The sequence below is a fragment of the Engraulis encrasicolus genome, chromosome 17 (genome assembly GCF_034702125.1).
Source record: "Engraulis encrasicolus isolate BLACKSEA-1 chromosome 17, IST_EnEncr_1.0, whole genome shotgun sequence".
In the NCBI taxonomy this organism is placed as follows: Eukaryota; Metazoa; Chordata; class Actinopteri; order Clupeiformes; family Engraulidae; genus Engraulis; species Engraulis encrasicolus.
In genome coordinates, this window is record NC_085873.1 from 14,762,586 (window position 1) to 14,777,585 (window position 15,000).

At 43.3% G+C, this 15,000-nt stretch overlaps 1 protein-coding gene across 2 annotated transcripts in view; it reads right to left on the minus strand.

Annotated features, from left to right (window-relative positions):
* spag9b (sperm associated antigen 9b) overlaps positions 1-15,000 on the minus strand; it is a 101,770-nt gene that overhangs the window by 53,343 nt on the left and 33,427 nt on the right. For both annotated transcript variants that reach the window (XM_063221806.1, XM_063221804.1), the window contains exons 3-4: positions 6,520-6,590; positions 5,319-5,413 (exon numbers count right to left, since the gene is read on the minus strand). In XM_063221806.1, coding sequence (XP_063077876.1) covers positions 5,319-5,413; positions 6,520-6,590 — 166 coding nt within the window. The remainder of the gene's footprint in view (positions 1-5,318; positions 5,414-6,519; positions 6,591-15,000) is intronic.

A 15,000-nucleotide genomic window follows, 5' to 3' on the forward strand; every position in this document is an offset into this window, starting at 1 on the left:
GGCCATTATCGGCCGGTCATGATCGGCAGCCGAGCAATCGGAGCACCTCTAATTATATTCCAGGTTTCCTTAATGTTACAGTTACACCACAGGATATTTGACATATAAACCTTTACATAACTCTTAACAAAAATGTTTCTTCTCATTTAAGACTAATATGAAACATAATGTACCACATCTTCTTTCATTGACATTTGTTTTTTAAGGGAAAAATAATAAGTTTTGTAGGTTTTTAACCAATGTTCCGAAAAAACAAGGCGTCACGTCAACCACCCATACTGTACATATAAGCTTAATCATTCTATTGGCCTACATACAATTTTTTTCTTGCATAGGCAAGTAAAATACTTCCACAAAGTTTATGTATAACATTTTAGTGATGATGCGAGACCCATTTCTGATTGCCTAGGGCGAACATACGTACTTGTACTTCTTGGGCTTAAGTACCACTTAGGAGTTTTTTGGGAAACACAGCCCTGGGCAGTGGACTGAGACCAAGCTAGTGCCATTCAGCCAAGCATTAATTAGTGGGATCTGTCCCCAAACAGAGGTCCACTAAGCTTTTAGTAGTAGTAGAACTAGTAGGCATTTATGATACAGTCCCAATTCAGTCTGACAGCGGATTGAGACCAAGTCAGTGTAGTCAGTCAGTCAGTCAGTCAGTCACTCATCAGTGTGAAACCCTGCCAACTGTCAAGAGTAATCCAGTAATCCTCTAATTCAGCAGATGGGTCTGTCAAATTCTCATCGCCCAACAGACTCCACATCCACACATCCGCTTCCCATCCAGACAGTTGGCCACAGCAACAGCAGCCATGTCATTAGTAAACAAACTACTGCTACTGCTACTGGCCTGAGCAGCTGGCAGAACACACACACGCAGACACGCATACACGCACCCATCCTCATCGATTGACATTTTAAGAAGATAAGTGACTCTAGATGTGAAAGGTGCACAGAAACGCACACACAGGATCATGATAACCTTGTGCAATTCTCATTGGAGGGCTCTCACTCCACCATAGTCTATGCCTGTTGCAGTGTCAAAGCCTGATAATTGTAAGGGTAGGGCACTTGGCTGCTACGCCAGCGACCCGGGTTTGATTCCGGCCCAGTTCAAGTGCCGATCCTTCCCCATCTCTCTCTCCACTCGTTTCCTGTCTCGTTCTTCACTTTTCTATTGGAACAAAGTTTAAATATATATTTAAGTATACACTTATGAATACACTACTAAAATACTTCGAAACCTGCTAACGGTCTACAGCTAGCACATGTTTAAAGTAGCCAACAGACCCACATGTAATTCTATGGCTGAAATGACCTAACACTGCCCCATATACACTAGTTTTGCTGGCCTGCCTACTGCTCTCATAATTTAATGCCTGCAAAGACATGAAACATTTCATAGGCTTGATAACCGTGTTGACATAACATTGCTCTGCTACATTACTAAGCCTGCCTGCATCACTCTGACAGCATCCCTTGGACTGTCTGCGCCTTGAAATGGCCAAATGTTTAACTGAAATTACCAAAGTATTTTTGTCCATTAAAACATGTGATGGGATAATTATTTTATCCAACTAAAACGCCCAAAGTGGTCAATCTTTTTAAAGCCTGGTTGTACCAAATTCTTATTTTTTAATCTCTCAATCTCTGAAATGTGTTATATAGCTCTTCTGTTTCAGGTCCTCCATCACTCTGCCGTTGTGCTCGTCAGAGTAGCCCAGTCTCCCTCTGCAGGACTCTGCTCCTGCTGTCACTTTCTCTCCACTTCATTAGAGGAGCCCAGAGGATTTTCACACTCGCACTCACTCAGAGAGAGAGATAAGGAAACAGTCTGGCAGAGCTCAGGCTCACACTCGCACACATACACGCATGCACAAATCTTCTCTTGGCTCTGTTTCGCCATTCTCGTTCCCCTTCTCATCTTCTCCCTCAGCATTGCCCCTCCATCTCTGCTTGTCTGTGTCACTACACATGTTCACCGCTTGCCCTCGCTTCATTAAACCACCCCTTCCAGAATCCACTCCATATTTCTCCATCTTTCTCTTTCAGTGAGTGAGTTAGTGAATTCGGACAGATTTGCTCCACTTCCCTCGGTCTAAGCCTTACAATCTCTTTCTCACTCTGTGTCACACATTTCACACCCTTCGCCAATCTCTGCATGTCTGCCATTTACATTGGCATACAGCAGAGGTTCCCACACAATCTCTCTCTCTCCATCTCCCTCCGTCTCCCTCTCTCCTTCTCTTGCTCCCTCTGCTCTTTTCTTTGCATCACCCTCTCTGCTGTGCTGCCTCTCTCGATCACACACACAGTACATGACTACCTCTCCACCTCTCTCTGCCCCTCTCTCGCTCTCTAGCTTATCCAGCTCTCCCTCTGCCTCTCTCACTCCCTGCCTCCCTCTCTCTGCCTCTCTCTCTCTTTCTCCAGCTTATCCACTGCTCTGAGCAGAAGATGTTTCTTGACCTATATTCTCCACTCAGCAGACATCACACAGCCGTGGGCAGACAGCAGCATCCAAATCAGAGCATGCAATACACATACATGGAACTGCACACAAACACGTACCGCGTGTAGCATTCAAAAACAAGCAGAAGAAATGAGAGCACACAATACACGTATGTAGACTGCACACAATCCATGTAGCAATGAATGCACACATATGGTACACCTACTGCAAGTACATCAAAAACGCATGGAGGACATGCATGTTGAAGAGCATTACATAATCCAGCAAAATACAACAATTAGCGCATGAAGAAAAGAAAGAAAGTGCTACCCAATGTCTTTAAATTTGCATTGGCGTCAGTGGTGTGCACATCACCGTTAGATCTGGATGCTGAATTTTAACAATATACAGCAAACATTATTGTAGAATGAAACAAGTGCATTAGGACACTGTCTTGGGAAGGGACACATCAGCTGGGGCTGAGATACTGCAGCGAGAAAATAGAGTCTGCACACGCACGCACGCACGCACGCACACATGCACGCACACGCTGCAGTCAGCTAATAGGGTCGGCACCCCCATAAAGGCTGTTATATAACCTGCCCTTTCCCGAGCATGGACACCTCCTGAATGCAAATCTGCTCTTCGGCTGACTTTGAATCCAAACTTCACATCAAGCTGTGCTCTGGCAGCAGTGTTTTCATCTCTTTGAGGACTAACATGCACACGTCTACAGTACGTGTGTGCGTGTGCGCGTGTTTGCGCGGAAAATCCGACTGAAGTTCACATAGACCTTGCTCAAAGATGAAAGAGGCTTTGGGCTACACAGGCAACAGTCAACACTCTCTGACCAATCAATACTATTGATCAAGGAAGACTGAAGGTGAAGGTACACTGGACTGGCTTGGCTGTGTAGATCAAATGCTAACCACCTTTAACCAGATCCAGAATCACACTTAAACGTAATGTCAAGTTGTCAATTTGACCTTGTTTGTAAACTGATTCACTGAAGAGGGTGGAAGGCACCCATGACATCCCCTTTAAGGGCTACACTGTAAACAGGACATCTATACAGTGACTATACCATAACCAGGGTGACTTACTGTAACATACTGTAACAAGGCCGATTATACCTTAACCAGAGTACTGTAACCAGGTTAACTTACTCTACCTTTCTCTGCATTTGTAGTTGATTACACTGCAACCAGGCTGACTTACTGTTTTACAGCGCCCTCTACTGTCACCACAGAGAATTGCATTTGCGTTAGTGGTTTGAAACAGAATGCCCTCTGCCAGTAAAACTCCAACTCTGGAAAGGGTTCTTTTTTGCAGCAATGTGGCAGCCATGGCTCAATGGTTAAAGTGCCGGTCTTTAGATCAGAAGGTTGCAGGCTCAAATCCCACCCTTACCAGCACCTCCAACTTGGCCCTGAGCAAGGCACCTAACCGCCACATTGCTCAAGGGACTGTCACCAACATCTGTAAGTCGCTTTGGATGAAGCTTCAGATAAGTGTAATGTAATGTAATGCAATACTGGACCACAGGCTTTGTGGAGCAGGATATCTCTCTGTATTTGACACGAGACCATCCCACTTCCAGCTCTTGAGACGACCCGAGACAAAAAATACTTAGTGTGGTAATGATACAACTACTTTCCAGTCATAACAATATCAAAGATAAATTACCCTGGTGACATCAGTTTTATTATTAAATCCCATTTCACACCGTCCTGTAAACAGGCCCAATACTTGACCGGCAGCCAGGATGAGAAGTGGCAGACGCATTGCTCAGTGCTGCGCTGACCGATGTGATGATTTAACACTCAGCTGTAACCAATAAACGGGAGAGTGAGGAGGTGGCCATCTTTAATTTCAGGCTGCTATTTCCATTCCCACTGAAGTGGTCATTGGCTGTGCTGTTCTGTGCTGTTCTGTGCTGTGCTGTGCTGTGCTGTGCTGTGCTGTGCTGTGCTGTGCTGTGCTGTGCTGTGCTGTGCTGTGCTGTGCTGTGCTGTGCTGTGCTGTGCTGTGCTGTGCTGTGCTGTGCTGTGTTGTGTTCGTGCTTGCGGTCATTGTCTCTGTGCTACGGAAGGCAACCAGCAAAGGTCAAAAAATACCAATTAAAAAGACAGGAATAACTAATGAGGCTGATGCCCCGAGGGTGCTGTTGTGAAGTCATTATGCCAGGAATGGCCGAGGTGCCAAAGTCATGTTTTACTTGGCTTTCTCTGAGTAAAAACAGGAAAAGTGGTGCTCCTGTTGTCTTTTAAACTTATTATACTACTTCTACACTTACAGAATATCCAGTACCTTCAACCAAAAGTAGCCAATGTAAAAGTAGAAGTAAATGTATGGTGTAAATAGTACAACACTAGCACATGATATTACATAGCTGTTACACCAGTTAGTCCATTGTATCTAATGAGGAACCGTACTGTTCCAGGGACTGTGACCAATACCCAGAAAGTAACTGCAAATCGCTTTGTTAGCTAAGTCAATGTTATCTTTTTTTCTGAAAGCACCCCCACACCTGTGCCCAAAACAAGCCGTGCATCCCCAACCCAAACTTCTACACATGTATACTATACTCACTGAAAATGATTTAAGTGGTTAATTACAATGGTTCTTGCTTCAGACATTAATCAATGCCTTCATGACTTTAAATGGGGACCATAACAAGTTTTAATTTGGTTTTGATCTGGCCTAATTATAATGTTGACAACTGGCAAGCAGAACTTTGGTCCCACTCAACACTCAACAAAATCCTGTGGACTCCTGCAATCTCTGGCGCACCTCCAGGGGGTGCCCACACCACAGGTTAAGAATCACTGAGCTAATTGATGTAAAACAAATAACGTCTTACCGTGTTCTGGTCACCGGTCCTGACTCTGCCGGCTCAATGGCCTGGTGGTGCATGTTTTTGGTTCGTTCAAGATGCTCCATGTAGCTGTGGATCATCTGAAAACATAAACATATATAAAATGAAAAAATATAAAACTATAGAGGGAGAAACTCGACCATGTAGCCATGGGTCATTTGAAGAAAACAAACAGATATATTGGGAGGAACAAGATTAACTTTCAAAATCATTCTGCCTCTATCAAAAACATCACCATGTAGCTGCAGTGTTTCCCACAGAAATTTTGGAAACTATGGGGGCAGCCGGGGTTTTTTTTGTTGGGGGAAGGGGGGGCATTTCACGCGAGCCTTTTTTTTGGGGGAGGGGGGGGGGTGCGTGGAAATTCACGGGCGTAAATGCAAAAAGGCGAAACAATGAGTAAAGAATGACATTGGCGCATGGAGAAACTATAGGCCTACATTTCAGCCATTTATATTTTGAGAAATTACATACGATTTTACCCATGACATGTATAGTAGTACATTGTCATTTATATTTTCAAAAAATGCAGCACAGTGAATCATTTATATTTGCAACACACTTTTCATTTGTCCCTCATGCAGGAGTCTATGCAATGAAAAAGCCTTGGGAGTGTCAGTAAACTCATCCCAACTTTCCCTTCTCTGAAGGTTTTTTTATTGCTCCCAAACCCAAGTTAACTGCAACAACTTGACTAGGCTTTTGATTCCTCTGTCTTTCATGCACTCATGTTTTTTTTTGTCTGTAGGATGTATTCACTCCAGGAGGAAAATGCGAAGGTAATCGTTTTTCAAATCGTTTATAAAAAACGGAAATCGTTTAAAAAAAAAAAAAGTTGAAAAGTAAATAATTTTTTTTTTAAAAACATTTTAATAAACTATGGCGGCCAAATTTAAAAACTATGGCGGTGCGCCATAGTTTCCTCAATGTATGGGAAACACTGAGCTGTTAATCATCTCTCAAGGGCGAAACAAAATCATTCCCGTCTCTATCCAATCTCATTCCACTTTTTACTGACTGTTTTTTTGTTTTTTTTTTAAATGTTGAATGCTGTTTGTTTTGGACTAAATCAATGTGAAACCCATACAGATATCAAACAGATTATTTGGGGAACACTCACACGCACGCACACGTGCATGCACTCACACACACACGCGCGCACGCACTCACACGTGCACACGCCTACCTCTGTGTGTCTCTGGTGGAGTGCGTTGTACTCCCTCTTGAGCTCCGCTTCCCTCTCCTCCAGCCTTCCAACTGCACAGGAGAAAGAGGAGAAAGGAGTGAGGAGTGAGGAGTGAGGAGAGAGGAGAGAGGAGAGAGGAGAGAGGAGAGGAGAGGAGAGGAGAGAGGAGTGAAAAGAGAAGAGAAAGAGGAGAGAGGAGTGAGGAGTGAGGAGAGAGGAGAGAGAGGAGTGAAAAGAGAAGGGAAAGAGGAGAGAGGAGAGAGGAGTGAGGAGAGAGAGAGGAGAGAGGTAAGAAGAGAGGAGAGTGGAGAGAGGAGAGAGGTAAGAAGAGAAAGAGGAGAGACGAGTGAGGAGAGAGGAAAGATGAGAGAGGAGGAGAGAGGAGAGGTTTTGCAGCTAGAGAGAAGAGAGGTTTCACTTATACACATGCACACGACAGACGATTACGTATTTTACGCATTTCTCACTAACTGACAACAATAATTGATGCCAATAACGCGTAATTTACGATCCTAACAGAAGCGAATAATTTCATGCAAAATCATTTCACGCGCCATTTCGCATAAACGCAAAATGTGCCTCAATGGAAATATACCTTAGGACAGCAGTGCATGGCACTATTTGAATGTGACAATAGATCTGGGTTTATGGGTTCTGCAAGAGTCTGTAACAAAAAGACATGTTTCCAATGTGTCTTGATGAAAATATATTTTACGACAGCAGTGGGTTATGGGTTCCAGAAAACCTGAAAATGTTATACAGCAATAGGAAGATATACTGCAGACTCAAAGTTGCACTGCTCCAAGTCTACCACTAGGTGTCCTCAGTGCCCAATGTGGAGAGAGTGAGTGAGAGCGCATTTGGCACAGCGATGAGTGCTATGGGGTCAGATTAACTCTACACACAGACACACAGACACACAGACACACAGACACACAGACACAGGCAGAGAGACAGACAGAGAGACAGACAGAGAGACAGACAGAGACACAGACAGAGACACAGACACACACCCAGACTAGGGGTCAACCGATACAGGTTTTTTAATGGGCGATGCGATACCGTTTTTTTTTTCATCACCCTTAGCCGATACCAGATTTCCGATACCCGATATTTGGGGCCGATATGGGTTAAAAAAAAGGTTAAAAAATGACAAATATTCCATGTCTCAAGCTAAAAATAAACATTCCTTTAACATTATCAAATTGAGGAGGAACTTGTAACATTTAAACACCCACTCTAACAATCAAGTAATGTCTAACAATCAAGTAATAAAAAAATAACGTGTCTTGGTGCTTTAAAAAAAAAAAAAAACCCTGAATGACATAAAATAATAAATATTGCGTATCGGCCAAAACCACACGCGTATCGGCCATTACGACACACTTAAAAAATGCAAATATCGGCTCGATATCAGACCGATATATATATCGTTCTATCATTAACCCAGACACACACACACAGACACACACACACAGACACACACACACGGACACACACACAGACACACACACAGACACACACACACAGACACACACACACAGACACCACATATCACCACTCTATTCAAACAGTGGTTAATGTGCAGGCAGACAGACAGGCAGACGGTCAAAACACACACAGCCTTGGACTGGACCTCAGGCGACCCACAATCAGCTAATTACGCTTCAGTCAATGGAGATTAATCCCAAAACGGTCTGCCCCGAGTCAACTAACACACATAAACAAAGATAAACATAGTATACACCGTAACATTGTAACAATTCTGAAATGATCTTTTTATTCTGCACATTAAAAGTTCATACACCACCATCATATTCAAAGTATTCATTATGACTGGGAAAATTGCACTTTTCATACATGAAATGGTGGATTTTCTCCATGGTCCGCCATTTTGAATTTTTAGCTCCAAAAACGACTGAACTTGGGCCATACTAGAAAATATTAGTTTATTACTTACTTAACTTTCATAAAAAGATCAAATTTGGCAATAGGCAACCCAGTTTCAATGAGCAGCATAGTTGCAGTACCTGTTTTGACCATTCCCGGCACAGTGCACCTTTAAGAGTTAATTCAGATAGGTTGATGATACAGAATGATGAGAGATAGAGGGACTATGGGGGATTATGAGGGGGGTACAACTGGGAAATGACCTGGCTCCTACACTATTTAGTTCATTACATGACATGATGGAGATGATGGAGGGTGATGCACAGTAAGCTCGTTTTGGATAGGGTGCGCACATCCAAAACCACTTGTTGTTGCAGGTGTCAGACAAAGGTACGTCCAAAAAATAAACTCTATTTAAAACAGCAGCGTTTCAATCATCCTCCATGCCAGGGTGATCGAAACGTTGCCATTGTAATGAGATGTGTAATGTGTCATAAGAGAAACAGAAAGGGAGAGAGAAGCAGAGACAGAAACAGAGATAGAAAAGAGAGAGAGAGAGAGAAAAGAGAGAGAGAGAGAGAGAGAGAGAGACAGAAAGACAGACAGAACGACAGGCAGGCAGACAGACAGACAGACAGACAGGCAGGCAGGCAGGCAGGCAGACAGACAGACAGACAGACAGACAGACAGACAGACAGACAGGCAGGCAGACAGACAGACAGACAGAAAGAAAGTGAAACCTTATCAGCCAGTCAGAGAGGCCTGACCACACCACTGGCCCTGCGATTCAAAACTTTATTTATAGGCTCAGGGATTTCCCACACGCACGCACGCACACACACGCATGCAAGCAGAACTGTAGCATGAACAGCCTTTATTGATTTCTGCAATATCACTAAGCTTAAGCTATGGATTGTGGAGGAGGGACTACAACCGACTGGGCAATAAAAACCTTAGAACACAGCATGAGAGAGAGAGAGAGAGAGAGAGAGAGAGAGAGAGAGAGAGAGAGAGAGAGAGAGAGAGAGAGAGAGAGAGAGAGAGAGAGAGAGAGAGAGAGAGAGAGAGAGAGAGAGAGAGAGAGAGAGAGAGAGAGCATATGTTATTCCTTTTCCGCTCACTGATGTATTTTCCAGACTATTTCACCATACAGCGTACTGTACTACAAGGCAACTGTGACTAACCGTGTAATGTGTGTGTGTGTGTGTGTGTGTGTGTGTGTGTGTGTATGTGTGTATGTGTGTATGTGTGTGTGTGTGTGTGTGTGTGTGTGTCTGTGTGTGTGTGTGTGTGTGTGTGTGCACGTGTGTGCGCGTGTGTGCGCGTTTATGTGTGTACGTGTGAGGTGAGTGTGTTTATTTTTTGTACAGTATACAATGTCAGCGTTGCAGTGTGTATAGTGTTTTTAGTGTGTATATATATATATATGTATATATGGGTGGTTGAAAAAATTGATTGAAAAAATTGGGGTCCGTGGAATTTCGCCTAATTTTTGCCATTTTTGGGAAAATGTGTCCTCCATCAACACATTGCATAGGCATGTCACACTGCAGGAAAATGAAGTTGCACCACAGGAAATTCACTGCATTATGACAATTTTAATCCTTTTTGTATACATGACTGACATCTGAGCTCATGCTAACTTGATAATGATATTGTGTTTAATCTTAATATATGTTTTCATTTATAAAAAAACTTTTATTTCCTTCTATAAGAGTAGTCACACCACAGGACACCATAAAATGAACCTAAGCATTGCGTGACAGAAACATTGCAATATGAAGACATATTAAGAGGTTAATAGTCACCTTAAGCTTCCACAGCACTCCCCAATAACTGAGGTACTGACTGGTTAGGAGCCAGTCTTTAAGACCCTTGTAGTTGGCCTTGCAACTGCCCGTTCACAAACATTGACATACATGTCACCCCACAGGACGCAATTTGTGTTACGAAATTGAACTTGTAGTTAATATTACTGTCTTCAGTTTTTCACATTCACATATCTTAATATAAAGTTAATAATTATGCAATCATGCCAAATGCTTCATACATTATTCAAAATGTTGTTGGTTAATGTTATATTCCAGGTTTCATTAGTGTTACAGTCACACCGCAGGATATTTGACATATAAACCTTTACATGAATCTTAACCAAAATGTTTCTTCTCATCTAAGACTAATATGAAACATAATGTATCACATCTTTCATTGACATTTGTTTTTTAAAGGAAAAATAACAGTTTTGTAGGTTTTTAACCAATGTTACGAAAAAACAAGGCGTCACGTCTCCCACCCATATACATTTGAGCGATTGAGAGAGTATGTGCGAAACTTACACTGTGTGTGTGTGTGTGTGTGTGTGTGTGTGCGCGCGCGTGCGTGCGTGCGTTCGTGACACTGGGTTTTTCTTAAACACATGACTGAAACTGAGTGAGGCTACCTCTATTAGCTGACCTGTATGTGTGTGCTGTGGATGTGTGTGCTGTGGATGTGTGTGCTGTGGATGTGTGTGCGTGTGTGCGATTGTGTGTGTGTGTGTGTGTGTGTGTGTGTGTGTGTGTGTGTGTGTGTGTGTGTGTGTGTGTGTGTGTGTGTGTGTGTGTGTGTGTGTGTGTGACTAAGGGGCTTCAAACACATGACTAGTATTGAGAGAGAGGCCAGCCTCAATTAGCTTAACTGTATGTTGTGTGTTTTTGTATCGGTGTGTTTATGTATGTTAGACTGTACATACTATTAGCTTAACTACACACACAAGGCTGTCGGAGAGAAAGCCCAGAATAGACTGACTGATGGGGTGGGAAAGAGGAGAGCAAAGGTCTATGCACTTATGTCAGAGAGAGAGAGAGAGAGAGAGAGAGAGAGAGAGAGAGAGAGAGAGAGAGAGAGAGAGAGAGAGAGAGCGTGCGTGCGTGCGTGCGTGCGTGCGGCTTCTGCATGTGTGTGTGAGTGTGTAGGAAATAGGAATACATGAGTATGTATGAGTGGAGAGAGTGAGGGAGTGAGGGTGTGAGTGCGTGGGCAGACCTGTGACTAAGCAAGAGCGTACTACGAGGAAAAAGAGCGAGAGAGCAGGAGAGAGAAAGAGGAAAAGAGAAAGAAAGAGAGAAAACAGAAGTAGCAATAGCAGTGAGCGGTCTCATGAGGGAAAGGAGGGACGTGGTATAAATACATGGAGAGATCACAGAGCTGAGAGAGAGCAGGGCTACCACACCACACACAGCAGCGGCGGCGGCGGGTGGTGAAGTCAGAAAGGAGAAGCAGCAAGCAGCGTGGCAGCCTCACTGGAAATAACCACTGCCATTACTGTTACTGTACATTGACATGCATTTACTTGAGTTAGTCACAAGTTAGTTACATTTATTGTCAAGGTAGTTACATTTACTGTCTGTCTCTCTGTCTGTCTCTCTGTCTGTCTCTCTCTCTGTCTCTCTCTCTGTCTCTCTCTCTGTCTGTCTCTCTGTCTGTCTCTCTGTCTGTCTCTCTGTCTGTCTCTCTGTCTGTCTGTCTGTCTGTCGGTCTGTCTCTCTCTCGGTCTGTCTCTCTCTCTGTCTGTCTCTCTCTCGGTCTCACTCTCTCTCAGCATTACCTGCTTAAGTGACAAATACAGTAGGGCAATACTGAATAAATACGCTAAGCACATTGTGGCTGGACGACTACAGATGTCAGTGAAAGGGAAAAGGGAAAGCCCCATGGAAGTTGAGTTAGACATACACAACCATCACCTGCTTACAGCAGTGGTTCCCAACCTGGGGGTCGGGACTGCTAGGGGGGTTGTGGAGATACTGCAGGGGTGGCGTCGGAGACAAAATGGACTTTCACTAAAAAAGCCCATACATGTTTTTACTTTTCTTGCGAATATCAAATTAGAATTTAGCAATATTAACACAAAAATAATGTTTGACGTTTGGAATATAGGGAGTGGGGGTTGTGAAAATATTCTTAGGTCCAAAAGAGGGTCCCGGAAGAAAACGTTTGGGAACCGCTGAGCATTGCAGTAAGTGGCACCAATATGAGCAATATGATTATGAGCATGCTGGAAACAGTCAGAGTCGCGCGAGACTGCGGACCCTAGGCCAAGTAGGATACCAGGCTGGCTGAATTTAGTAGCAAAACCAAGTTAGGTTAAAGGACCAGTTCAGTCAATTTCAACATGCAGTTGTAATGCTCACACTACCCTGGACTTGTCAGTACCTGAGTTTTTTTTTTTTTTCTTCTTCAGCCTTTTCCGAGATCTTGGTCATTGTAATGGGGGCAGTGCTTTATTTACATTTCAATTTTTTTTATTTATTATTATTCCCAAAAACATCCGAAAGGTTATACAACATCAGCAGACAACTAGCAAACAGCAGTACCTTTTGGGAAAATATTTGGAGGAGGCCTATGTTATTTAAAAAAAATGTAAACAAACACTGCCCCCATTAGAATAGCTCATATCTTGGAAAGGGCTTAGCCGAAAAATGTGGCATCACCAGGTACTGACAAGTCAAGAGTAGCGTGATCAATACAACAGCATATTGAAATTGACTGAACTGGTCCTGTTTAAGTTCAGTTAACTTAATAAAGTCAAAGTTCTGCGGACCAAGAGGAGTTTGATGTTTGAACTTATAAAAGCGGAGTTTGAAGAGTTTGTGTTGTTTGGGGACGGGAATAGTAGGCCACTAGTTTTAACAATTTGGGCAGCGCTTAGGTGGTCAGACTTGTAGCTCAAAAGTTATCGGTTCGACTCCTGATCTGCAAGGTTGGTGGGGCGCCGCTTGGGGCTCCCCTTGCACAAGTGAGGCATACATGCAATTTTGTTGCATCCAGTGAGCACTATGTGCTGTGGAGTGCTGTGTCACAATGACAATGGGAGATTGCAACTTAGGTTTCACGCTTTCACTTCACTTTCATTCGCCTAAACTAATGGATGCCACCAAAGACTCGGATTTCAGCTTCCTGCCTTCTCTAGTGCTGACCACACTGACTAGATACACGTTTCAAAAAAGCTGAACAAAAAAAGTTTCTTCGCAGCAGTGTTAATTTCGTCAGCTTTTTTTGATTTAGTCTTAGTCTTAGTCACAATGACGAAAATCAATTTTAGTCTTAGTCATATTTTAGTCATTGCCTTCCCAATTTAGTCTTAGTCTTAGTAAAAATGACGAAAATCAATTTTAGTCATAGTCAAATTTTAGTCATTTTAGTCATTTTAGTCAACATTTCAAATTTTAGTCATTTTAGCCATTTTAGTCAACATTTCAAATTTTAGTCATTTTAGTCAATATTGTGGTGTAAAATAATAAATAACCTACAATGGCTATCGTTATTTCAATACTAATATAGCCTATTGCAGCAAATATTCACCTTGTTACTTGGTCATTTTCCACCAAAACCCAAATCAGTCATTTCAACATCATAGAGCAAAAGAGCATGACACACACACACACACACACACACACACACACACACACACACTTCCAGGTGCAGGCTTCTCACTCTCTCTCTCTCTCTCTCTCTCTCTCTCTCTCTCTCTCTCTCTCTCTCTCTCTCTCTCTCTCTCTCTCTCTCTCTCTCTCTCTCTCTCTCTCTATCTCTCTCTATCTCTCTCTCTCTCTCTCTCTTTCTTTCTCTCCCTCTCCATCTCTCTCTCTTCTCCTCTCTCTCGCTCTCCACCCCCCCCAAACTCTCTCCCTCTCTCTCTCTCTCTCTCTCTCTCTCTCTCTCGCATTAGAAGCTGCTGCATACTATTTGATTTTGAGTTTGATCACGGAGGAAGCTACTCTTCTTCACCTGACCGCGTGACGTAAAGCCTTCAGATTGCCGGCAGTGGGAAGACCAGACACCCCAAGTCTGCATGAAGTCCAAGAAGTCTCCCTGATAGTGGCTTCCCGATGACCACGAGTCAGAATATATTGCTGATGTTAGACTATGGAAGTTAGCGGTTTTTGTTTTCAATTGGCAATGCGAGCAGAGAACGATAATGACTCATGCGGTATGCGTGGAATAGGCTTAAATAGATTGTGCGAGCACACTTCGTATGCCATGCAAAAGTCCCAGGAAAAATAGTTAGGCAGGGGTACGCAGACTGGACGATAGAAAGGACATGCATATACAAATATTTCAATACTAATGTTGTTTTGTTTGTCGGGGGTGTCGAGGCTCGATAAGCATGACCCTGAAAAGAGTTTTTGGAACTTAGGAAGACGCTGCAGACGCATGGAAATGCTGTCGACTTCCTCGGGTCTTTTAGCGTTGCTCTCGACGAGAGCAAGTTTCAAATCTCAACAGTTTTAAACTCCTCAGCGATCGCCCATCCATTGATTCTTTTCAAAACTAGGCTACAGTAGCCGTGCCTCTGTTTAGACAGGCCAACTTTCCCCCTGCTGGCGCACGCTCCCGCGGTGACTGATATAGCCTAAATCAATTCACAAATCCGACCTTCATGATTTGCTTGCGAGCTACCTACTCATGTGGTTAAACAACAAATATAGCAAACATTACAAAAAAAGAACAGACAACGAACGCCGGGCTATACTAAGACAGCCAAAGTGGAAAGGAGAATAGTGGAAGCTCGAGGAGGTTTAGAATGACAGTATCAGAGGAGGATTGACGCGA